Below are 24,898 nucleotides of genomic sequence, written 5' to 3' on the forward strand. Positions count from 1 at the left end.
TCTTAATAGGAATGATCTGAGAATTTCTGAATCCTCGGAGTCCAGTGAGTTACATTTGATCATGACCTCGCTGATATAACGGTCAACCAGTGACACCTGTTCACAAGAGGGTAGATTGTTCTATTTGGTCTTGTTGAAGTCATGTCATTTGCATTTATTCCTCTGACAGTACATATTAACATAATTTGTTCTAAGTTAATATCAATGTGAATTTCTAAAATATTGTAGATGAAAATTTTCAAAACATGGTACCCCCAAAAGATGATTAATGAAGAATGAGCCTGTTTTAATTGCAAACTTTTTGCCAACTGAAGATGAAATGGGGACATGTTCATAGGCAATAACCAAATGATCTCTGTTCTCACTTTAGACCGGGAGAACTTTCATGTGATACAACACACAGCCTTTCCCTTAATTGACCTTAGAGTAGAAGCACCTCTGTCATCACTGAGGTCTGAAAACACAGCAAGGTACCCCATGATGGGAAATAATTATGTTATTATAGTAAAACATCTTCATAAGTAAGTTATATAGTATCCTGAAAATACCTTAGGGTTGGCAACAAGAAAAAGGGGAGAAAAGTAAGCATCCTTGAGAAAAATGTATAATTTGGGCTTCATTTTTTAAATTCTCTGAGAAAAAGAAGCCCACCTTTCCCATTCCCTTTCATTCATCTTTCCCTTATATATCAGCATAAGAATAAAATAAAAGACTTTTATGTTAATATAAAATATTAATGAACTATAATGGTAATATGTAAGATGGGCAAGATTTTAATATCTAAAAGTTTATTTTTCATTCACTAAATAAGGATAAAGTATGAGTATTCTTTTTTTATTGGTATCCTTTTGTTCTTTAATTTGTATTATTTGAAATGATTACAATTTCCAATAAAATATGAAGCCCTATACATCTTCACAAATAAAGATACTGTCTTCCATTTGAAGATACATCAAAAGAAAAAAAGCAAGGTGTGAAAAAGTAGATGCATCCAGATTGGCAGATACATGGATGTCTTTATAGCGTTCACTTTACTTTTGAGTATATTTGAATATGTTCATTTATAAATAATATAACTAATAAATAAATCTTATTACAGTTGTTTGTGAACTCTTTCCCTCAGTTTCAAAGGACAAAGACTTCATATTCCTGCCCTAGTATTGAGGAATGTGTTAGGCAGACCAAACAGTGGAGTCTTTGTATGGTGTGGTAGGCAGAATGCCTCCCAACACACCCCCGCCCTGTTAAAGATGTCTGCACCCTAATCTCTGACACCAGTAAATATGTTACCTTAGGTGGCAAAAGGAACTTTACAGGTATAATTAAAGTTGCAGACCTTAAAATAGGAAAAGTCGTTTTGATTATTCAGGTGTGCTCAATCTAATGACATGAGCCCCTAAAAGCACAGTACCTTCTCCCGCTGGAGGCAGAAGAGATGAAGTAGTCACAAAGATTCAAAGTGTGAGAAGGACTCCACACGCAGTAGCTGGTTAGATGTGGGGAGCAACATCATGAGGAATTCAGGCAGCTTCAAGGAGCTGAGAGAGATGCTTGGCTCACAGCCAGCAAGGAAACGGGGACCTCACCCCTGCAGCCCAAATAACTGGATTCTGTCAACAACCTGAGTGAGCTTGGAAGCGGTTCTCCCTCAGAGCCTCCAGATAAGAGAGCAGCTTGCCAACAACTTGATTTCTGTCTATGAAACCCAGACCAGAGAAAACAGCTGAGCTCACCAGACTTCTGACCTACAGAACTGTGAGATAATACATTTGTTGTTTAAGAACACACACACACAGTAAGGGGAAAGACGGGGATTGACTAACTAGAAGGTGCAAGTCTGTGGCAGTTCATACTTAATCTGATAGAGCCTCTGTTGGGTGAAAGGCTAAGGGAAGTTTTCTTCTCTGTGGCTTACTGTAAACTTTCAGTTATCAAACTAAAGGGGGACATTGGGCCCAAATCATTTTTAAATGCCATAAAATTTACCCAGTAGTAATAACTAACCCATACTATGTGCCAGGCACAATTCCAAGTATTTTGTTCCATTAAATAATGAGACCTGACTGTGTTATGAGTTGACACATTACTATCATCCTATTTTACATAAGATTTGGAAGCACCTCAGAGAGTTTAGATAACTCACCTGAAGGCAGAAGCTGGGAAGAGGCAGAGCTGGAATTCAAACTCAGGCCATCTGTCTTCAGAGAACTTGCTCCTGAAATTAAGCTCCAGGTTTCCAGGCTTTCCTTGTAGTCAAACCTGTTCTGGGTTAAATAAAAAAATAAGAGGAGTTGAAAGACCTTTTCTAAGTAAGAAGTAAAAGAGGTACAGTGGTCATTATCATCTGAATAGCCCATTTTCAATTCTTTATTCTCATCCTCAGGACAATGATGGAATCATAGTAAGGTTTTCACAATGTAAATGAGGGTTGGCATGGAGGGAAGGGAATATCCTGACTGTGCTGCTACTTTGCTTATCTCTTGCTGATAACTGTTTCCTGGTGGCGTTTGAGAATGATCTGAATCTAAAGTATCTCCTTATTAAGAGCTAGATATTAAATAAATACAGCTCTCCTAGAGAGTGGGAAAATCATGTTTCTTCCTATCAAAGATGTTGAAATCTTTACAAAAACACTGATCAAAATTGGTAGATTTTGAGGGGGTTGTACCTAAAAAGTGAAAGATACTGTCTTTATCATATCCTTGGTCCTAGAGAAATCATTGCAACTCATCAATAGTGGCATCTCTGAGAATCACATCCATATTATTAGTATTTATCAAAAAAGTCATTATTGGCCAGGTGCGGTGGCTCATGCCTGTAATCCCAGCACTTTGGGAGACCGAGGCCAGCAAATCACTTGAGGTCAGGAGTTTGTGACCAGCCTGGCTAACATGGTGAAACCCCGTTTCCACGAAAAATACAAAAATTAGCCAGGCATGGTGGCGGGCACCTGTAATCCCAGCTACTTGGGAGACTGAGGCAGGATAATCGCTTGAACCCAGGAGGGGGAGGCTGTAGTGAACTGAGACTGCACCACTGCACTCCAGCCTGGGCAAGAGAGTGAGAATCTGTCTCCAAAAAAAAGGAAAAGAAAAAAAAAGTCATTACTTATGATCATATTTGTCATCAGACTCCTGAAATTTCCTACTAACAGATTTAAGAGAACTCAATTAAAAAGCCATGTGCTGTATTTTTTTCTGAAGAGAGGCTATCACTATATATCGTATTTGATGCAAAATGTACTATCACTAAATATGTCGAACACGTACTAGCATATCTAAAAGCCATGGAGATCTTAAAGAATATTATTCACTTAATGAAAAGTGAGGAGAAGTAGACACTCTTCATCTTTCAATCAAATTTAGCAAATGTGTTGAATATTTAGTATGTATCAGGCATTAGACTTATATTGACTGGGAATACAAAATGATAAATTATAGCTCTTATGGAGCTTGTAGCCTTGTAAATAAGACAAATAGGTTCACCAATAACCAAATATGGTAGGATAAGTGTAATGAAAGGGGATTATAGCAAAGACTCTGAGAGTAGAGAGACATCCAAGACAGACTGGGAGAGTCAATAAAAGTTACCTGACAGCTGAATATTCACACCCGATAAATGTTCGTCTTCAGGCTGAAGGGTAGTATGTATGAAAACATAGAAAGGAGAGAGTGTGGCTTGTTATAAAAATGGTTTTAGGGTGGCAAAAAGGGTGGATATTTGGGTGAAGAGACGAAGCTGGAGAAATACTTAAGCAGAGAGAGAAAAAGGAGCTGATTTTGAAGGGTTTTGTATGCCTGGCTGAGGGTAGGCACCTTATCCAGAAGTTGGTGGTGATTCATTTGTGGGCTTAAAGCAAGATGGTAGCATCAGAATCACCTTTGGGAAGATCACAGTGGCAGCCTTTTGAAGAATGGATTGGAGAAGAAGACCTAAGGCAAGATCAGTTGGGATGCTGTGGCGGATCCCTGTAAAAGAGATGAGGGCTCAAACCAAGGCAGCAGAGGTGAGGATGAAGGTAAGGGGTCAGTGTGAGAGATGAAGGAGGTGGGCTCTATTAGTTTTAGAGACCAGTGGGTTGTTGGAAGCGAAAGAGAAGTTAGCATTTAGGATGAGCTCAAGGTTTCTGACCTAGGTGATTCGCCATTCGCCAAGCGAAGAAATACTAGAAGAATAAGTTTGGGTGGAGAGACGCCGATGTCATTGTTGGACCTCTTCCATTTAAATGAACATACCCCAAAGACAATTGAATATAAGATTGTGGAATTTAGGAGATCTTATCATATCAATTTGGGTATTATCTTTAACAAGTACTTTTATAATTGTCTGTTCTCTGCAAGATGACTTTTTATTCTCTATCAGGTAAGTATAGTCTGTTTCCCTTTAATAAGGCATTTAAGGATTGTGATTTCTAAGACCTTGACATGAAGCATAAATTATAAGAGACAGTAATTAGAAAATGGATAAGAAGGTGTGCTCTTCTCTTGACCCTGGCAAACTGGCAGGAATGAGAGTCGACAAGGCCACTGCTGCAGTACTGTACCTCATGCTCCCCACCCATTCCATTGTGTGATGGAATATTCTTCCTTCTGATTTGCATACCATTTAGAATTTAGATCCTAGGCTCATCACTTTTATATTTAGTTTTTCTATCTCATTATGAACTGAATCAGTTTGTTCTTTGACAGAAAATTAGTCAGAGGTCCCCATATTAAGACTGCACTGCTCCTAAAGACCTATTGCAAAGATAGGTTGAATCTAATTCTCCTCTTTCCTACCTCTCATATGTTTGAGTAGAATAATCCTAAAGGTAGAAGGTGGAAACTACATATATGGAATAAATTATAAACTCTAGATTTACAATAAAGCAACAATGTTAGACTTAAAGAATATTAGTACTTAGATACCAATATTAAAGAATATCCTTTAACACTAATCAAAAAATGTAAATGAGAATTACGTAAAAACAAAAAAATTAGAATTAGTGAATTCTTTATTTTCGTGAGATATTACTTTTATAAAAGCTTTTGATTCTAGTGACTAATTTCCATTGATTATATACACATTTTCTAGGCAACTTGGGTCAGGAGAGTTTTTGTCTTGATCTACAAACGATATTTCCTCCCAGGCATCGAAACAACTTATATTCACCCCGTGAATATGTCATCAATCTGTTATGTGTGAATGGACACTATTTTTTCCTGTACTTGGCCAAATGTTTCATTTCCTGAAAATTAAATTGCTTAAATGCAACAAACAGATGGCCAGAGAGTCCTGTAGTAGCTTGCTCTGCCATGAAATTTATCTGCATTTCTGTGGAAAGCCTGAGAAGTTGGGCAGAACTCTTTTTGCACACTACTATGCCATAATTGATGTTGCAGTCTTCTTGCCATTTTAAAATTATTAATAATTCTGTTACTTTGGACATTAGGAGGAAATGGTTTAAAGGCTATTTCATATTTTATATGAAAAATTAAAACTGTTCATGAAAGGTCACATGGACCACCTTGGTTGAACTTATCTTAAAATTGTACTTAAGGTATTAAAAACTAATAATTACACATGAAAATGGAGAAATAATAGCTGGAACTTTTTTCTTATTTCCAGTCTTCTAATATATTCTCTAGGCTAACGACATATTCTTATCAGTGCAGTATAAGAAGTTTGACTAAATAAGGCATGATCTATGTAGTCTGTTTTATTTTCTTTTGTTACTATGAAATATAAAAACAAGTTTGGCCATTTGTTTCAATGCAAGAAAAAATACAGTTCATAAGTCAGTATCTATGATGGCCTTGTCTCAACCATATACAATAAATGTTAAAATAAACTTGTTGTATATCAACTATTCAGATAAAGCAAAATCACTTCGCTACTGAGAAGATTTTTCAGCTGTCATTCAATATGTACTTTGGGAAAACTGTAAAGTATAAATATGCTCATAAAAGAGCAAGGGCCAAGTGAAATGAATTTAAACTTTTCTAAGACTTCTTTTTATCAGTTGTGTATACTTAGCCTTGAGTCTGATGCTTTCATTGAACATGTATTTTTAAAAATTTATATATCTAACCACATTCAAAGCCGTTTATTGGGAAATAACAAAATGTCCCCTTATCCTTTACATCAAGATGCTATTAGAGAACATTTGTAGAGCTCTTCAGAGCTGACGGTGAACATGGCACAAAATAGTTGACAATGAACACTGTCATTAATCTGTCCCTTACTTTTGATTTAGAACATTCTGTGAATACCCCAATTCTGGAAATAAACATGTATTAAAGTTCTACCCTCTGTACAGGGGCACCTCAGGTCATGTAGTGGAGTAGGAGAAAGGAATAAATTGAGTGAAGGACTTTAGTACCTCTAAGAACTCATGTACTGGCCAGGTGCAGTGGCTCATGCCTGTAATCCCAGCACTTTGGGAGGCCAAGGTGGGCGGATCACTTCAAGTCAGGAGTTAGACACCATCCTGACCAACATGGAGAAACCCCATCTCTACAAAACATACAAAATTAGCCAGGCATGGTGGTGCATGCCTGTAATCCCAGCTACCCGGGAGGCTGAGGCATGAGGCAGGAGAATTGCTTGGACCTGGGAGGCAGAGGTTGTGGTGAGCCGAGATTTGCCATTGCACTCCAACCTGGGCAATAAGAGTGAAACTCTGTCAAAAAAAAAAAAAAAGAGGAATACAGGTAGAGGCACATAAGGATTCACATCATTCAGATAATTTAGGTAGGAGGACTCCCCAGTCATTGCGTCTCTCCCCTCTTCTCCAACTTTCAGAATCTAAGATCAGCAGAAGCAGCAGGCTGTGCAGCTCCAATACCACTCCTGTGATCCCTGCCCTCCTTGGGCCCCCGAGGTCACTCTCCCTTAACGCTTATCTCTTCTTCCTACTAGTTTTTCCTCTGCCTACACACAGAGGACACCTACCCTTCCTGTCTACTTCTGTTGCTCTGCTCCTTTCTGATTCATTGCTTCTGCTTCCCACCCATATTGCAAAGCTTAGCCATTTAGGGAAGCCAGACTCCCCAGAACACTGCTTAAGTGCTTACAGTTATATTAAATAGAAAAATAAAAGAATCAATGAAGATGCTCAAAGAGGAACGTGTACTTTGCACATATCATAGTGGACTTGTCCTAGGAGAATCAGAACTCTGGCAGAACTCATGTAATCCTTAAAGCTCGTGCTGTGATTATTGATTAAAAGAGAACAGCTGAGACCTTTGACACTTCAGAGGCCAGTGGTCTGTGCAGTCAGTCTGGCTTCTCTAACAGGGAAAGGCATGTAAGGAAAAGGAAATGAGACAGCTTGGGACACAAGTTCAAGTATGAACAATACTATCACATGTTCCATAGTGCCTATCAAACAAGTGTATGTGGTCATATTAGTCTCCTCCTTAGCATCTGGCCCTCCCATAATACTCAAAGCCATCTGGCTATCTGCTCTTATTTGCAAGTAATCAGGAAAAGTAAAGTAAGAGGGTTGATAATATGAGCTTTGTGAACCCCAGCTATCTCCATGTGCTTCAGCTCTGACCAGGAGAGAGCAGCTCAGGAGGTGAGGTCTATCTGAAGTTGCCAGACTTGACCAGTTAACAGTGCAACGGTTTGAAGAACAATGACTCTAGCCCTTTAGAGGTTAAAGGCTATTGGGTAGATGTGTAGGCATCTGCTCAGATCACATTCATAATAAACTTGCAATTCCATGACTCCATTATGCTGTATGATTTGACCCCAAGGCATCAGAGTCAAAGAGACCCATCAGATGCCTGAGGCAGAGATCAAAACAGGCAAAGTAGAAAAAGGACTCTCTAAGAAACGAGTTATCATCATCAGAGCTCCTGGTTCTATATCCAGTTGATGCCAGGCTTTCCTTGCAAATGGGTAGTGAGAGGACAACTACAACAATGTAGACTCACCCACAACCCCTTCTGCTGCTCACCACCCAGCATCCATCTGTGAGGTTTCTGAGCAGTGAGCCATTTGAGGTTTTAAATTTCATTTTACGTACAATTTTATCACTGAGATTTTTTTTCTAAAATAAAGAAGCATTTAATTTTTTTCTCTCTTCAGCTGTTAGCACATTTAAGTTAGTTCCTGCTTTTTTTGTTTAGGTGGTTTTTGTTCATGATGATTTTTCTTCTCTTGCTCATTGGGATATAAGTGGAATATATAATTATTTTTTTGATGTTAGGATTTGTTGTTGTGCAGAGAAAAAAGGTAAAGGTCAAATGATCAAAGGCATTTGTTGATGACCCAGAAGAACGTTCAGATTTAAGCATTATTACAAGAGATCGTCTAATGCTAAGCGTAATTTTACTTGACACATGTGGCAATTAATGTGTCAAGCAAAATGCTGCTTACCATTACTAGTCATTACTTTATTGTGGAAAGACAGTAGTCCGTTGGTATCTGCATGGGATTTGTTCCAGAACCACCACACCAGATATCAAAATCCACATATACTTACATCCCACATTTGGCTCTGCAGAACTTTCCTCTAGGACAAGTTGGTCCACCTTATCCTTAGGTTTTTGGATCCGGTGAACACTGTATTTTCAATACTCACTTGGTTGTGGATGCAGAACCCACAGATACCAAGGGCCAACTGTACTTATCGAAAAATATCCACATGTAAGTGGACCCACACAGTTCAAATTTGTGTTTCTCAAGGATTAGCTATATTTATTGCGTGCTTGAAAACCAAGCAGGTAGGATGGTATTGTAGACAAAGCACAGGCTCGCTTTTTTTTTGTTGCTATTTTTATGATCTTCACTTAGTATAAGAGTTTCTGTCAAAAACTGCAGCCTCCAGTACCAGTAGCAAAGCATTTCTAAAAGGTTTTGACTAAGGTACTTAATCAGTGCATGGCCCAATGCACTACATGTATAAATTTCATCTTTACTACATTAGATTTCTACCAATTGTATATAAATAGCCTAGTATGCTTAGTTAGGACAATATGTTTAATATTGGGGATGATCCTAAGAAATTATAGATTTCTCAATATGGTATTCTAATTAAAACCTAATTAGCAATTCACTGTGCTAGAACTTGGATTTTTTTCACATAGAAATAATTTCACTACGCATAGAAAGTAAAGATGTATTTTTTGGAGACATTAGAATTTCAAAAATATAAGGCAGCACATGTGGAATGTAGAGGTGTTAAAAATCTTAAGTGTGGGTTTCTCTATAGCTCTAAGCTTGAACAGTTTTGTATAATCAGTGAGCTTGCCAAACAGTATCAAAAAACTCATTTTCTTCAAGTGCTTTATTTATCTTTAATAGAACCTTCATCACCCTGGTGTTGTAAATTTGGAGTGTATGTTTGAGACGCCTGAAAGAGTGTTTGTTGTTATGGAAAAACTCCATGGAGACATGCTGGAAATGATCTTGTCAAGTGAAAAGGGCAGGTTGCCAGAGCACATAACGAAGTTTTTAATTACTCAGGTAAGAAATCAATTAGAGACAGAAAAAATACAATATTTAATATCAAATGTTATCACTGTTTACAGCTTTCTAGCCTTGTTGTTTAGTCCCTACCTCCAGTCTAAACTACACTAGAAAAGGTTGTAGTGGCTTTATTGTATTATGTGATTTATATCTATATTAATCAGAGTCCACAGTGTACCAAATTAGTAACATGTTTGCAGGTCCCTGTATTCAAACTTTTCATGAAATTTTAAAATGTACATTGGTTTAGTTTTGGTTATTTGAGCATATTTAAGAATGGGTGTCCCTGTTAGATATAGGTCTTTTATCTACGTCTATCTTGGCCGCTGTGATGGTAATTTTTTCATTGAAATTTCTTTAGAAACCTATGTTAATCTACCTCATTTCAGTATCTTTAACATAAAGAAATTTGAATGTCCATTGTCAGTTTTTTTCTTGGCCTTTTAACTGGTAGAAGACATTTTGAAATTAATAAACTGGAATGAAATTTTGGTGATTCTTCTTTACAGATACTCGTGGCTTTGCGGCACCTTCATTTTAAAAATATCGTTCACTGTGACCTCAAACCGGAAAATGTGTTGCTAGCCTCAGCTGATCCTTTTCCTCAGGCAAGTATAAAAGCCTCTCTCAGCAAAAAGCCAGTTGGCAGCATTGCTAGCTTCCATGTAGCATCTTGTCACCTTCCATTTTTCCCTTAAAACCTTTATTTGTTTCAAGTGTTTTCTATCCATTTGTATTCATTTGTTACTTTGGGACTATGGCCTTGTTACTCTGGCCTTTTGGTGAAGCATGCCTTAATTATACACAAAAGTGCCTTCTCATTCTGCCTTTTGGCTTTTCCAGAAGTGGCCTGAGAGTGACAACACTTGAGAGTCCCAGAGATGTTACCTGCTCATTAATGGGCAAGATATTAAACCTCACTGTTGTTCTCAAGGACAAGGGCAAAACTTTTTTCCTTTCCTCAACTTAGAGAGTGGGAAACCAGCTATCTCCGCAGGGAATTATAGGTCTGAAGTGACTTGACTGATGTGACTGTCCTGCTTTGCTTCCCTAACACCTTCCGGTCCTGCCTATATATGTGCCAGTGCAGAGCTAATTTTGAGGATTATTGTGGATGACATGACACATCTCTGTACTTATCCTTCATCTTCTTCTCATAATAAGCCCTTGAGTGAAGGTCATCACTTCCCAGATTTGCATAATGCTTTCCTGCCTTGTATACAATATTACCCACTTCTGAGTACACTTGTCTTCATATTTGTCTCTCGGTTTTTGGAGGAGGGAGACTGTTTTTATTTTTTCATTTATTTTTATTTTATTTTATTTTATTTTATTTTAGACAGAGCACTCTGTTGCCCCAGGCTGGAGTGGAATGGTGCAGTCTCAGCTCACTGCAACCTCTGCCTCCCAGACTCAATCAATCCTCTCACCTCAGCCTCTCGAATAGCTGGGACTATAGCCGCACACCACTACACCAGGCTAATTTTTTAATTTTTTGTAGAGATGGAGGTCTCACTATGTTGCCTAGACTGGTCTTGAACTCCTGTCCTCAAGCAATCCTCCTGCCTCAGCCTCCCAAAATGTTAGAATTACAGGCATGAGCCACTGCACCCTGCCAAGGGAGACTGTTTAGATGATATTTTTATGAATGAAAACATACTTTTGTATCACTACATAAACACTGTCTTCAAATACCTAAAATGGAAAATAGCTATTACTTTAAGAAATCCATATCATTTAAAGGTAAAGTATTTAAAATATTATGGTTGTATCTGGTGAATCTGAACTAAGACACACAGACACACAGTTGTGAACGGAGTATTTCTGCAAATCCTTTCATCAACAGGTGAAACTTTGTGATTTTGGTTTTGCCCGAATCATTGGAGAGAAGTCTTTCCGGAGGTCAGTGGTGGGTACCCCCGCTTACCTGGCTCCTGAGGTCCTAAGGAACAAGGGCTACAATCGCTCTCTAGACATGTGGTCTGTTGGGGTCATCATCTATGTAAGCCTAAGCGGCACATTCCCATTTAATGAAGATGAAGACATACACGACCAAATTCAGAATGCAGCTTTCATGTATCCACCAAATCCCTGGAAGGAAATATCTCATGAAGGTAATATCTTCCATTCAAAAATGATAATAATCTAATCCTTATTTGTTTATTTTATTAATTTAAATTAATTTAATTGTAAATTATTAACTTAATAAATGCTCATTGTAAAGTGCCCACCAGAGTGGAGACACAAAGACACGAATTAATTTGGGTGGGACACATACACATAACAGAAATTGGGTTATATATATTAAAAAGTAAGTGAACAACCAGAGAGAATGTATTTTGGTACATTTCATTAGAACTTATAAATATTTATACCTTAATATAATAGTAATAATGAATTATTAGTAAGGGCTTACTTATATGTGCCTAGTTCTGTGTTAAAAACTTTTAAACTGTTATCAACACAAGAATGTTATGACATTGATATTTTAATGATCATATTACATATATTAGTACACCAAGTTCTTTGTCTACTGGTTTTCTTTGTGTGTCATTAAAATATGTATAATATTTTACTTGGCCATTCCCCTGGAATTTTTAGGTTATTTCTCTATGTTTAGTATTAGAACATCCTGATGTATCATTCCTATATATATCTCTGATGATTTCTTTAGAATAGATTACCTTGACAGTGTTGCATAGTTTAGAGTTATATTCTTAATAAATATTTCCTTCCTCTTAAAGGACAAAAGATTGTTTAAAAGAAATTGCAGGGGCTGACAGGGCAGAGAAAGTGACTCATTCAGTACTTTGGAAAGGAGTTCCTCCTTTAACATACATTGGAGTGTATTTAATTCTCATAAAAATTCTATAAGATAGGTGTTACTATGATGGCTATATTTCAAGTGTGGATCACGAGGTCAGAGGTTGGAGACCAGCTTGGCCAATATGGTGATACCCCATCTCTACTAAAAAATACAAAAATTAGCTGAGCGTGGTGGCACGTGCCTGTAGTCCCGGCTACTCAGGAGGCTGAGGCAGGAGAAGCGCTTGAACCCAGGAGGTGCAGGTTGCAATGAGCCGAGATTGCACCACTGCACTCCAGCTTGGGCAACAGAGTAAGACTCCATCTCAAAAAAAAGAAGTGACACCACTGGTCAAAATACAAAGCTAGTAAGTAGCAGGGGCACAAATGTTACCCAGGTAGTCTGAACATACTTTTTTTCAGTACTAGCCCTACGTCTTTTCTAGTTTACAGGCAATATCTAGTTCTAGGTTCATTCTGTTTGTTCAGATGTTCACCATGTGAAAAGGCTAGTACATTTGTAAACATCTCTTATGTGATGCCTGTTACTGCATATGTTGGTATAGAAATGAGAAAAGAATGTACAAACTGCTTAGGAGAAATTAAGTTATTAGACTGCTATTGGTATTAAATGCCAAGAGCTATCCGTTATCAGAGCTTTAAGTTACCATTAGCAACAACCTTTAACATCCTCTAATTAGTTGTAAATCATAGGTAGATGGATATATCTTAAAGGAACCTGTGGCCTACAAAAGAGCTATCATGTGTGCCAAAGGAATAATTAAATATTTTTTATAATTCAACAAAGATGAAAAGTAAAGTGTAATTAAGTTTCTTTCCCAGGAGACAGAGAGAATTATCAAATAACCTTGTGACCAGTACCCTTGTTAGGAAACATTACATCTAAATAGAGCTAACAATTAATGCTTGATATTGCTCATCTAGAAATCCAGTAAAATAACTTGATCCTGTTATCAGAATGCAAATCCGGAATACCACTGAAGCCAATCAGACACTCTCCTGTTATACAGGAATTGGGCGTGGGGAAACAACCCTCATGTCTTTAAATCCTTTTTCTTGGAGTAGTGGAACAAATGATGTCCCTGTCTCTGCTTTCGTGAAAATTTGACTTGCTATGTAACTATAGCCTATTAAGACAAAACCTATTCATGCCAGAAATGAATAGTTATAAATTATGAACTTTTAATTATCACTAGTAATAGACACCAGAGGACTAGATATCAAAGGCTCAGGAAACACTTGTTGGGAAATCACAATATACGTACACAGTAGGTAATACAAAAGTAGAGGACAGAACATCAGATGTGCTTCAGATAACTTGAATGTTAGTTGGGGAGACGAGTTATGTGATGTTGGATAAAATGATAATATATTTCCTTGAATTGTTACCTAGGTGGAAAACCAGGGCCTCCAAGTTCAGGGGAAGGAGAATCACTTTGGACTTTACCAGTTAGGACTCCACTTTCAGAGGAGATAGAATTTAGGCCAGTCAGTGAAGAATGGAAAGAAAGAGACATAGCATTTTAGCAAGAGGGAATTATACAGGATAATTCAAAAGGCATTTATATTTGACTAGGAAGTACACATTTTACTTGGCTATAGAAATGTCTAAGCACTAAAAATTTCCTACCACTCAGATGAAGTGATATGGAGACCAGCTCAGATGGGAGATAGAACCCTCACTTTTCCAAATGACTCAGTACCTCCTTATGGCTCACTCTTGCCTTTGAGGCACAGGCATTTTACTGTTTGCGAACTAAAGCTCTGGATGGCAAAAAAAAAAAAGTTACCTAGCTGCTGATGTATGAACAGAACTCATGCTTGAATATAGAGAAAAGTTAGTTAAATTACATCATGATATCAGTTAAGGTGTCACAAAAGTAGTTACTGGCCCAGGTTCTATCCCATTATCTTATTGAGAAGAAATAATTCCATCATTAGAAGTTTTAATGGAGTTGAGACCAAATAGTTTTAATTTTAAGCTTGTAGGACCTGACAAACACACCAGCAAAACTATTAATCGTATCTGGCACAGGGTGGTCACAGCTGATATTAGATCAATTTTTAGTCTCAGGATACTTTAAACCACACCAGAAACACTAAGAATCCAGATCCAGGGAAATAAAAACCCAAGCACCTCCATGATTTTGACAAAGATAAAATGTCAACAGTCAAGTAGTTTGAGATAGAGAGTCCTATCTGCCATTCTGAGGAGTCATCACTTACCTTCTTTGGGCTTCAGTTCCTCATCTGTAAAATGGGCAATGATTCCCACCTACATAATGACGTTTTACAAAGATTGAATGAGATAAAGGTTATGAAAGGCATCTATAAAGGCAGGCGTGGGGTGAGCCAAGAATTTGCATCAGAAGGAGGACAGCAGAACACCAAGCACTTGCCCTGGCTGTTAACCAAAGATTGATCGTATCATTTTAGAAACGATGTGCAGGATTCCTTAGTGTTCTTTGGACATATTGCTAGTTGTAATGTATTTTTTTTTCCTGGCATGAAAAAGCAAAAGAAAATGTTATAAGGTACGATCTTAATAACATGCATAGATGTGTCAGAATTACAAATTTCTTTATTATGTATTTTTTCTGTTAGTGTAGATATTGACTTGATACAATATAATACCTATATCTTGGGGTGCTTGAGTAGTCATTGCACTGCTTGATCCTCACAACAATCCTCTGATAAGTGATTTGCTTTAGTCTCTGCATTAGAGAGAACTCAGAGAGGTTTCATGATCTTGAAATCAAGGGCTTAGACTGGAAATCATTTATAATTTGTCTCCATTCTTTACACTATACATTGTTGTATACCAAAAGGGTGCTTATTTCTTATGGCTTGATATTTAGGAACCTATAGAAATATTTTACTCATTAATTATTCCTGCTAAGATGATTTAGTAAGCTGAGTGCTGACATTCTGGATATATGCCTGCTAATACTTTATCAATGAATTAACAGGACTCTTGTGTTTAAATAACAGAAACCTATCTCTGACTTAGGCAAATAAGATACTTTATTGGCTCACACAACTGGGAAGTCCAAAATGTAAACCTCTGATTCGGCTAGATCTTAAAGCTCAAGTGTTATTGTTTCGCCATCTCTCAGCTCTGCTTTACTTTAAGATGACTTCTTAAAGCAATGATACCCTAGCAGCTCCAAGCTTATGTGCTACTTATTGTCCATGAATCAGAGTGGAAAAGGGATCATCTCTCCATAGCTGTAGGGTCTCTGGAAGGGGCGCTGATTGGCTATGGTTAACTCCCTTAACACCCAGGGAACAATCATTCAGCAGCCCCAGGAGCCTGGCTCTGATTGGCCATATGGATGATGATGACCACCTCCAGGTGGAAGAAGGAAGTTCCTGCAGGGAAAAGATGATAGGCTAAAAACAATCACAAAAGCATTAACAGATGTCCTTTATAAAAATAGATGTTTTGTGTGCAAAATAAGGTATGATTTGAAAAATAAGAGAACATTTGAAGAAAACTTAGCAAATGGTGTTTCCAGTAAAATGGAGATAGTAAAATTAATTAAATGTTGAAAGAAAAAATATGAAAAAATATGAATAGCTCACACTTTTACAGCATTTGCCCTGTAGCCAGGCACTATTCTAAACGCTCATATGTGAATTCGTTTAATCACCCAGCCTTTGAGTATTTACTCAAAGGATTGTTTTATTATTGTTTCCATTTTGAAGATTAGGTAATGCAGGCATAGATGGTTAAGTAGCTTGTCTAGGTGGGGCCAGGGTACAAATCCTGTCCGCTGGCTCCAAAGCAGATGCTCTTATCCAGGATATTGACAGCCTCTTGATTATCTTTCTAATGGATTTAGCCATGCTGTCACATTAAATTTTTTAAATGCTTTCACAGGCATAGAGCTAGAGTAGTAACACAAATTTTAATAATTTCTAAAAGTACTAGGAAACAGGATCACACTGTGATCAAGAACTGAGTTGCAAGCTGTACCATTTAGTATCTTGGTGATCTCATCCACATTACTTGTTCTCTTAGGTCTCAGTTTTCTTTTCTGATATGGTGATGCTAATTCCTACCTTACTGGGTTATTGTAAGTATTAAATGAGATTGTTCTGGAAACTGCTTAGCACAGTGATTGGCATGTCTATATTAGTTTAAATGTTGATCATTTTCCGTTTCCCAGTCACTTTATAGTCTTTTCTTCTATCTGTATGTATGTATTTAGTTTTTTATAAATGTAAGCATTCATATATATAAAACTACAATTGTGTATAAAGATTATAACTGAATGCATTTATGTATAACTTACAATAGTTAAGTAATATAAATTATTATAAAATACATTATAAGCAATATGTAACAGAGTACATACATACATCATATATATAGTTATGCATACATAACTATATAAAAATGCATGCCTACAAATGAAACATTCCAGCATGAATTATATATTTACAAACAGTTGCACAAAAGGAGAGTCTAGCTCATCATGGGGAAAGAGTGTGGGAACATTTCAGTCTATCCTAAGGCAGTGTTGTATGTTCTACCATATTTCATTTCATGATTATGGCTGTGTCGGTGGTCATTTGTTATCCTCCAGTATATCCCTCGCTACCCATCAGTAATTAGACATGGTCTTGCTGTCATCTCCAACTTTATCTCATACCGGATTAGGCTTAAAGGTCAACACATTCATTCTGTTACCCTTCTCGGTTCCTTGAAAGAACTTGTGTACCTATTTTTAAATATTCACTTTAAATTTACTTTATCTATGGAAGGGCAGCTCAGTATCACTTAAACATAATTTTAGATGACCAGGTACAACTAAGGAGAATTGCACCTTATCATTTACCAGTATGGCCCTCCTTTCATTGTATTTTTAGAAACAAGAACAAGAAATAGATCAAGATATCCCTCATGTTTCTAGTGTCTGGTATGTCATAAGGGTGAATCCCAGACAGTGCTAAAAACCCCAGAAAATTGCAAGCAAGACTCAGTCTGTGAGTTAAGAAGTAGGTCGCAGGGGTGTGGAGCTTAAAAATGGAAAATGTAAAAACTAGCTATTACTCAAAACAAGAATATTTGTAAGGCAGGAGATTTCTAGTAATTTTGCCAAAGAGCCTCTTTGATAATGGCTTATTTTAAACAACCTGTCATGGCCTAGCTATAGATCTATAGCAGGCATTTTTTAACTTTAGCATGCCAGCAGTTAATTAGAGTAGCTAGTTAAAAATGGAAGTTCCCAGGCTCTACCCCCTTAAACTGCCATTTTGCACTGAGAACATAAGAAGTCCATGGTCCATGGACTACCCTTTCAAAACCGCTGCTCTGGATCCCAGATCCCCAGAAATAACTTACAGCTGACAGAGCTCTAAAACAATTTTGAATTCAGTTTCTGATATTCAAAGGTAGATACATTATAAAATTTATAAAATCATTTATAAATTTCTGTCATTTCTAAAATATTTTTGTATCTTTATCATCTTCTTTTTCAGATATATAATATCAGGACATGTAACTTGTTCATGTTACAGATTGCCATGAAAATAGTGAGAATAAAAAAAGAAGCACAAGTATCTTTTTTCAGGAATAAAGAAGAAACAACTATAAACTCCAGGGAAATACAAAAAGTTGTATAACAAAGTCATGTATAATAAAGATGCAACTAACCTATGTGTCATGATTTTTAGCAATTAAAGGAATGCAGGGGCCAGGCATGGTGGCTCATGCCTGTAATCCCAGCACTTTGGGAGGCCAAGGCGGGCGGATCACCTGAGGTCAGGAGTTCAAGACCAGCCTGGCCAATATGAAACCCCGTCTCTACTGAAAATAACAGAAATTAGCCAGGCGTAGTGGTGCACACCTGTAGTCCCAGCTACTCGATAGGCTGAGGCAGGAGAATTGCTTGAACCCAGGAGGCAGAGGGTGCAAGTGCCTCTGCACTCCAGCCTGGGTGACAGAGCCAGACTCTGTCTCAAAAAATAAATAAATAAATGAAATAAAAGAATGTAGGAAAAGAGAATCTCTTTAACACTTAAATTCTCCTTTGGGTATAGGTTTGAAGATATGGGGTTACAGGCTATAGGAGATATGGGTTATAACCTAGAATTTATCAGTTAATATTTATAAATTACTCCACATATTGCTGATTAATTTTGTTTTATATGACCTGTAAACCAAGCATGTCTGAGTTAACTATAATTATGCAAAAGAATATGCATAACGAAACTTCTACAACACCAGGAATAAGGAGAACAAAGAAGTGAAGAGAGCTGTAAAAGCTCTCATATCCACCGAGTTCATAATGGGATTCTGCCAGAGTGAATGAGTGGTGTTATGTGTGTTGATGTGTATCATTTAACATACAATTTAACCATCAAAGCTTAAAGTTTTTAATAAATGTCACATAGATTATCTAATATCCTCCATGCTGTGTGCCACGCACTATTCTAAATTACAAAGGTGGCCAGTGCTATAATTTAACATATCCAGATTAATTGGGAGAAGGAGGAAAACAATAAGATACAGAAAACTGGAATGAAATTATTCATCTGTGATGGAAAGAAATCACACTTTTTCAAAGTGATTCTTCTCAAACTATCTGTGATAGAGACCAGTTTTATCTTATTTCAATTTCTAAACATATGGACCAGTACTTTGTAAAATGTACTTAAAATATGACTGCAATGTTAAATAGCTATAAAAATTTCCAAAGACTTAGTCTCACTTTATATACTTATCTCATCATTGACTGATTATAAACAATTCAGACCAGCACTGATTCATAGATCACTTTGAGCAGCACTAGTTTAGGGTCAATGAAACAAGTATAGAAGATACTGCATTTATTATTTAGAGGTGTGGAAATAATTAGAAGAAAAATTTTAAATATTTAAAATAGGTAGTCTCTGGAAAGCAGGTCTAATAATGAGATATAAGAGGCTTTTTTATTTTTTATTTTTTTGCTTTTGTACATGTCTTACTGATTTAGATCTTTTATCAGGTGCATGCAATAACTTTCATTAAAAAACTAATAAAAATAAAAGGGCATGGCGTGAAAGATAAATGGAGTAAACAGAGTACAACCTTTTGTAGAACTATAATTCTTCCATGCATGGTCTAAAAAGTGTCTAAAATTTGGAATAAATAATATATAATATTTATATGTAAATATTCACTCAGGAGCTGTGGATTACAGTTCTTTTTCTATAACTGCCGCAATGTGACTGAGCAGTTGAAGGTGCAATCTTAAGTCACTAAACTATCATGTCCACACAAAGAAGAATAGTCAAGTGTGAAGGTCAAATGAATTCTGTCTTCCTACATTCCTTTATTTGCTCAGAATTATAACACATATAGTAAATGATTCTTCTCTACAGCTGACTGATTATATAGCTGTTGTTTTCCACAGAGTTTATTCTTAGAGGAAAAGAAATGACACAGATAACCAAGCGATATAAATTGTATAGTTGGTGAAGTGAGATATAATTTGCTTCAGTGCAAGTCGTTTCACTAGGAAAATGATGACAGACCTGTAGCGATGGATTGGAAAGCATTTGTTAGCGTCATAGTACATTTCCATTATCAAATTGAACTGATGTGTTCAATTAGAGATATACAGTAAATTTGAGGAAGGTTAGTAATGGGCCATGAAGATTCCCAGAGAAGTTGCTATTTTTTTCCTTCTGAGTTTTCATATTCCTTTATATGCCATTAGAGAGGCAAACAGGCAGTAATCAACACAGAGGCAGCCTCGGAAATTGTCTCACAATGAGCCCCTGACCCCTGCAGACAAAAGATCATTTTCTGTGTTCGCAGGTGAAGTCTGAAGAAGCACCTATTCCCGAGTCACCTGCTGAGTTGTTTCTGCTCAGCTTCAGAGTCACATGGTTAGTCGGTATTCTCAGGAATTGAGACCAGACGGGAAGCCTTGACATTTGGTGACACAAACACACACACACACACACACACACACACACACAAAACTTTAGGAATAATGCGAAGCATAGGAAATGCCTTTAGTGCATCACAATCTGACAATTTTGCACTGAAGGAACTAAAGGCAAAATTATCAGATTATGGTGATGCAACCAGTGACGCGAGTTTCTTCCACTTTTGTGCTCTGGCAACCTCCATGGTAGTATTTGTGCTGCTTTTTCCTGATAAGCACAGCTATAATTTATTCTTCCAACTGGTCTCAATCCTCAACTATACAATATAGAATACACGGTATCTCAAGGCATAGAATGGCTATCATAATATACCACTACATTTATCAAGGCATCTAAATTTTTAAGATATTTTTGCCATTCAACTTGGTAAATTCAAATTAAATTGGTCACAAGTGTGTTTTTTCTCCAGAAATTGGAGATTGAAAAATATAGCCAGTACAAACACAAAGCAAAGCTAAATAAAAGCCCAGCACCATTACCACATGGTATGTTTTCAAAATCCAACAGTGTTCCAGAACGCTAAACACTTAAGTTGGAAGTAGCACTTTACCATGAAAAGGAACCAGCTGTAGGTCCCTCTTTCACAACATATTGTTCAAAACAAAAAAATAACCCCATTGAAAATAAGCCTCGGGTAGATGAGACCCAGAAATCCAATGGTACGAGAAACAAAAGAAAGACAATTGTCATTTTAATAATTAAACTGTGTTTGTAACAGTTTATGAGCCTTGCAGATCCAGCGAGCCTGCTGAATATTAATGAATAGATTGATTTGTCAACATATTAACACACTGTCAGACATAACGGCATGGAGGAGAGGCGAGGAGACTAGCCAGTGAACTGCTTAAAAATGCTGACTGGGTGCCAGGAAATTTAATCAGAATTGATAAGATAAAGTGAATTATGGTGGTCAGAACCTCCACTGGGGTTTAACATTCTAAACAATCTCAACTTAAGATTCTGGAATTAATTATGTTTAATTTTAATAAAACAATATTAATTTTATACAATAAGAAGGAACTTTCCAATTATGAGCCAAAGGCGTAAAATGACTTGAAAAATATCTACCAGTAGAGTGATTTTTTTACATATATACCTATGTATACATATTTCAAAATCCAAATAAGGTAATATCTGCAAAGCATGTCCCATTAGGAAAAGAATCATTTATTTTTATAGCAAGCAAAATACAGTTCATGAGATTTTCTCTAACAAATGATATTTATAGAGAGAAGCTGCTCAGAGGTTTTAGCAAGCACATTGGCATTGTAAATGCTCAAAATTGGCTGTTTATTTGCCATTCAAAATAGAAATATTTCCTGTATATTTCAGTTACAAAGTTAGTTTCACTTCTGAATGTACATCATAGTTTAGTTGAAATATGTAACACCTGAGTATGTGTGGAGATGTCTGAATAGAGGATCAACAAAAATATTCTGTAAGTTTGCTTTCTTCCATAACAACAAAGAATAATACTTCAAAATACAGGATGTTAAAAATCTTATCTAACCCCTGTACTGTTCCCAAGTGCCAATCCACTGAGTAATTATCTAGAATATTATTAAATTGTTCTAGTAATGGAAAATACACAATTTCATGAGCAGCCCAGTTTCTTTTTAATTTGACCCCAAAACAATGAACAAAAATGTTCATGTATTTGTACACACTGATAGAACAAACCCAATCCCTTTCCAAATAAAGACTCATCTCAGAGGTTTGAAAGCCGTCATCATGTCTCCCCCAGCCTTCTCTTCTCCTGCACAAGTCAGTTTTTTCTTCACCCTCCTGTTCACTGTGGCACAAGCACTCTCTGCTTTATCTACGTTATCTTATAGTCAACCCTCAGGACTGATCTGACTTAAGGGTCAATGAGTCTGATTAAGAGTAAAGTGGGCTGGGCACGGTGGCTCACACCTGTAATCCCAGCACTTTGGGAGGCCGGGGCGGGCAGATCATGTGAGGTAGGGAGTTTGAGACCAGCCTGACCAACATGGAGAAACCCCATCTCTACTAAAAAATACCAGGTGTGGTGCCTGTAATCCCAGCTACTCAGGAGGCTGAGGCAGGAGAATTGCTTGAACCCTGGAGGCAGAGATTGCGGTGAGCCAAGATCACGCCATTGCACTCCAGCCTGGGCAACAAGAGCAAAACTCCGTCTCAAAAAAACAAACAAGAAAAAGAGAGAGTAAAGTGAAACGACTACTTCCCTCATTACAAAGTACACATTTCTGTTAGCACAACATAAAATAATATTTGATTTGGGGATAAGAAATAGGATCATACTGAGTTTACTGTGGATTTAAAACCCAGATTTCATTCTTACATATATTGTTGATAAGCCAGATTTTCCAGTTCTGTACTTAGTCCTTTTGAGGAGGTTGAGAGAGAAGGACCTAAATAGAGGACATAGTTTCAGTTGTCTCCTTTAAGTTATTTTACCAGCATGGCCCGTTGCTCCAGTCTGTAGTTATTTGGGAAATTATTTGTGTAATCCAATTTGTTTGCTCTTCCTATTGGCAACTTCTGAGCAGAAATTATCCTTAAACCCTTCTATCTCTGCATTCCAGATACTGAACAAGATGGAGCTGAGGACAGATACCTCTATGATTAGACACCTTTCTGTATATTTATGTCCATCTATTCAAGGACCCTTTGGGCAATATTAAGCCAGTTTTTAACCACTATCAATGTTCTCATGCCTCTAGCTCCTTGCTACTCAAAATGTGGTTTAAAGTCCAGCAATATTGGATTGCCTAGCAGCCATTGAAATACAGACTATCAGGCCCCACCTCAGAACTACCAAATCAGAATCTTCAGTTTAAGATCTCTTAACTCTTTTTCATATGTATGTAAAAGAGAAGCACTTCTTAGCACAGTCATGCTCAACTCTAGCTGCACAGACTTGAGGCACTTCTGCAAATATTGATACAAATATCAATATCCTCTCCTAAGGATTTTCACTTGACCTTTGGTTTGAGTATCAATATTTAAAAATAAAACTTCCCAAAGGATTTTAGTGTGTAGTCCATTAAAACGAACATTGTAAAATAAACATAATCTGCATGGCAGTTACTCTCAGCATCATTCTGATTTTCTAAAAGAAGTCACTGATCTTATGATCTGTTATATTTTGTAAGGTTGTGATGCTCTACCAACCAGAAATATTTTTAGCCAAACTATACAAACCATATGCCTAGTTCATTAAAATGAAACCAAGTCCAGTATGAACATGATCAGAATAATATAAATATATTTTGATTTCTTCTTTAAATTTTGAATCAATTGGGCTTCAGTTTGGAGGCTGCTGTATGGGTGTGTTTAAACAATTTCTGATTTCCAAGATCATATCCCCAGTTTTCAGGAGGAAATGAAATTGGATGAAAAGCAAAAGAGTAACCATTGATAGAATAACTTTCTACGGAGGAAAGAACTGAAAAGGAAAGATGCCGACTCGAGTCTCTAAAGGTCTTACACTTCATTGGATTCCAGTAATTGACTCCGGAGCGAGTGAGACGATGATTTCCAGTGGCCTTGTTTGCAGCCGGCAGCCTCTGGTTTCAGTCCCTGAGAGGAGCGTCCCAGTTAGTGTTGCTGAGCAACAGCATGCTGGGTTGAGAGCTGGAATGTGAAGGGTTGCAAAACGATTTTTAAAATAAACACACAACTTCCCATCAGCATGAAGCAAGCCAAAGGGAGAGAAGTACTAAGCACTACACTGTGACAGGTGGTGAGGCAGAATTGAAAGGGAAAAAAAAAAGAGAAAACACTTGCCTGAAGGCAAGGAGCTTGAAGGTTGATTGGCGAAGGCTCTATCACCAGAATGATTGTTCTATCTGGTTTCTATTTTGAAAAGATACCTGAATAATTTGGGGTGGAGAGAAGTCGGGGGAAAATGTACTGTGTCTTGACAAAAGAGATCAGCCTTGAGGTTTCACAGGTGATTTCCCGCCTGAAAAATACACATTGTAAAATAAACATAATCTGCATGGCAGTTACACTCAGCATCACACTGATTTTCTAAAAGAAGTCACTGATCTTACTGGAGTTGTGATGCCCTACCATCCAGAAATATTTTTAGCCAAAATATACAAGCCATATGCATACAATATGGGTATTGAAACTTAGAGCTAAGAAAATGACGATTTAAATTTCTATTTAATGTATTCAGTCTGCCAAATGCTACTTAGCAAGCATTTTTCTAATGCATTATAGTTTAAATATATTTTACTTTAAATATTTATAAAACTTATGTGCAAAAAACATGAATACCCAATCTGTGTGACCTTAAAGGAGCTAAAATCTAATGATGAGAGTGTGGGGAGATAGGCATGTATTGAAATAATAAAAGGAAATAAAATGGGAAATGGAACATGATTGAAAGGTGTGACCTGGGGAACCTATTAAGAATTTAAATATGTCCAGTTACAGTCTTTTCTTAGAGTTTTCTGCAAGCTTTGGATGCCTTTCAGTTTAGCCACAACAATGACACCTGTAAATCTACCTTCTGCATACAAAACACCTGTTGTATCTACACACTTGGTATTTGCTTTAAAATGGAGAATGACTGCAATATAGTTTGTGCAACTTCAAATATAATTCTGTATTTTGTTGTTATTGTTAGAAAAAATGGAATCTATATCATATTCTGATGGAATGCTTCTTTTCATAT

General features: G+C 37.0%; 1 protein-coding gene across 7 annotated transcripts in view; it reads left to right on the forward strand.

Moving 5' to 3' along the window:
• PRKD1 (protein kinase D1) overlaps positions 1–24,898 on the forward strand; it is a 355,373-nt gene that overhangs the window by 322,908 nt on the left and 7,567 nt on the right. For 4 of the 7 annotated variants that reach the window (XM_055361356.2, XM_031002017.3, XM_031002018.3 and 1 more), the window contains 3 exons: positions 9,295–9,456; positions 9,969–10,067; positions 11,306–11,573. In XM_055361356.2, coding sequence (XP_055217331.1) covers positions 9,295–9,456; positions 9,969–10,067; positions 11,306–11,573 — 529 coding nt within the window. Of the gene's footprint in view, positions 1–9,294; positions 9,457–9,968; positions 10,068–11,305; positions 11,574–16,309; positions 16,365–17,772; positions 17,948–24,898 lie in introns of those variants that run through there. The other 3 variants (XM_055361357.2, XM_055361358.2, XM_055361355.2) reach the window with 2 other exon arrangements.

This window comes from Gorilla gorilla, chromosome 15 (assembly GCF_029281585.2).
Source record: "Gorilla gorilla gorilla isolate KB3781 chromosome 15, NHGRI_mGorGor1-v2.1_pri, whole genome shotgun sequence".
Taxonomy (NCBI): domain Eukaryota; kingdom Metazoa; phylum Chordata; class Mammalia; order Primates; family Hominidae; genus Gorilla; species Gorilla gorilla.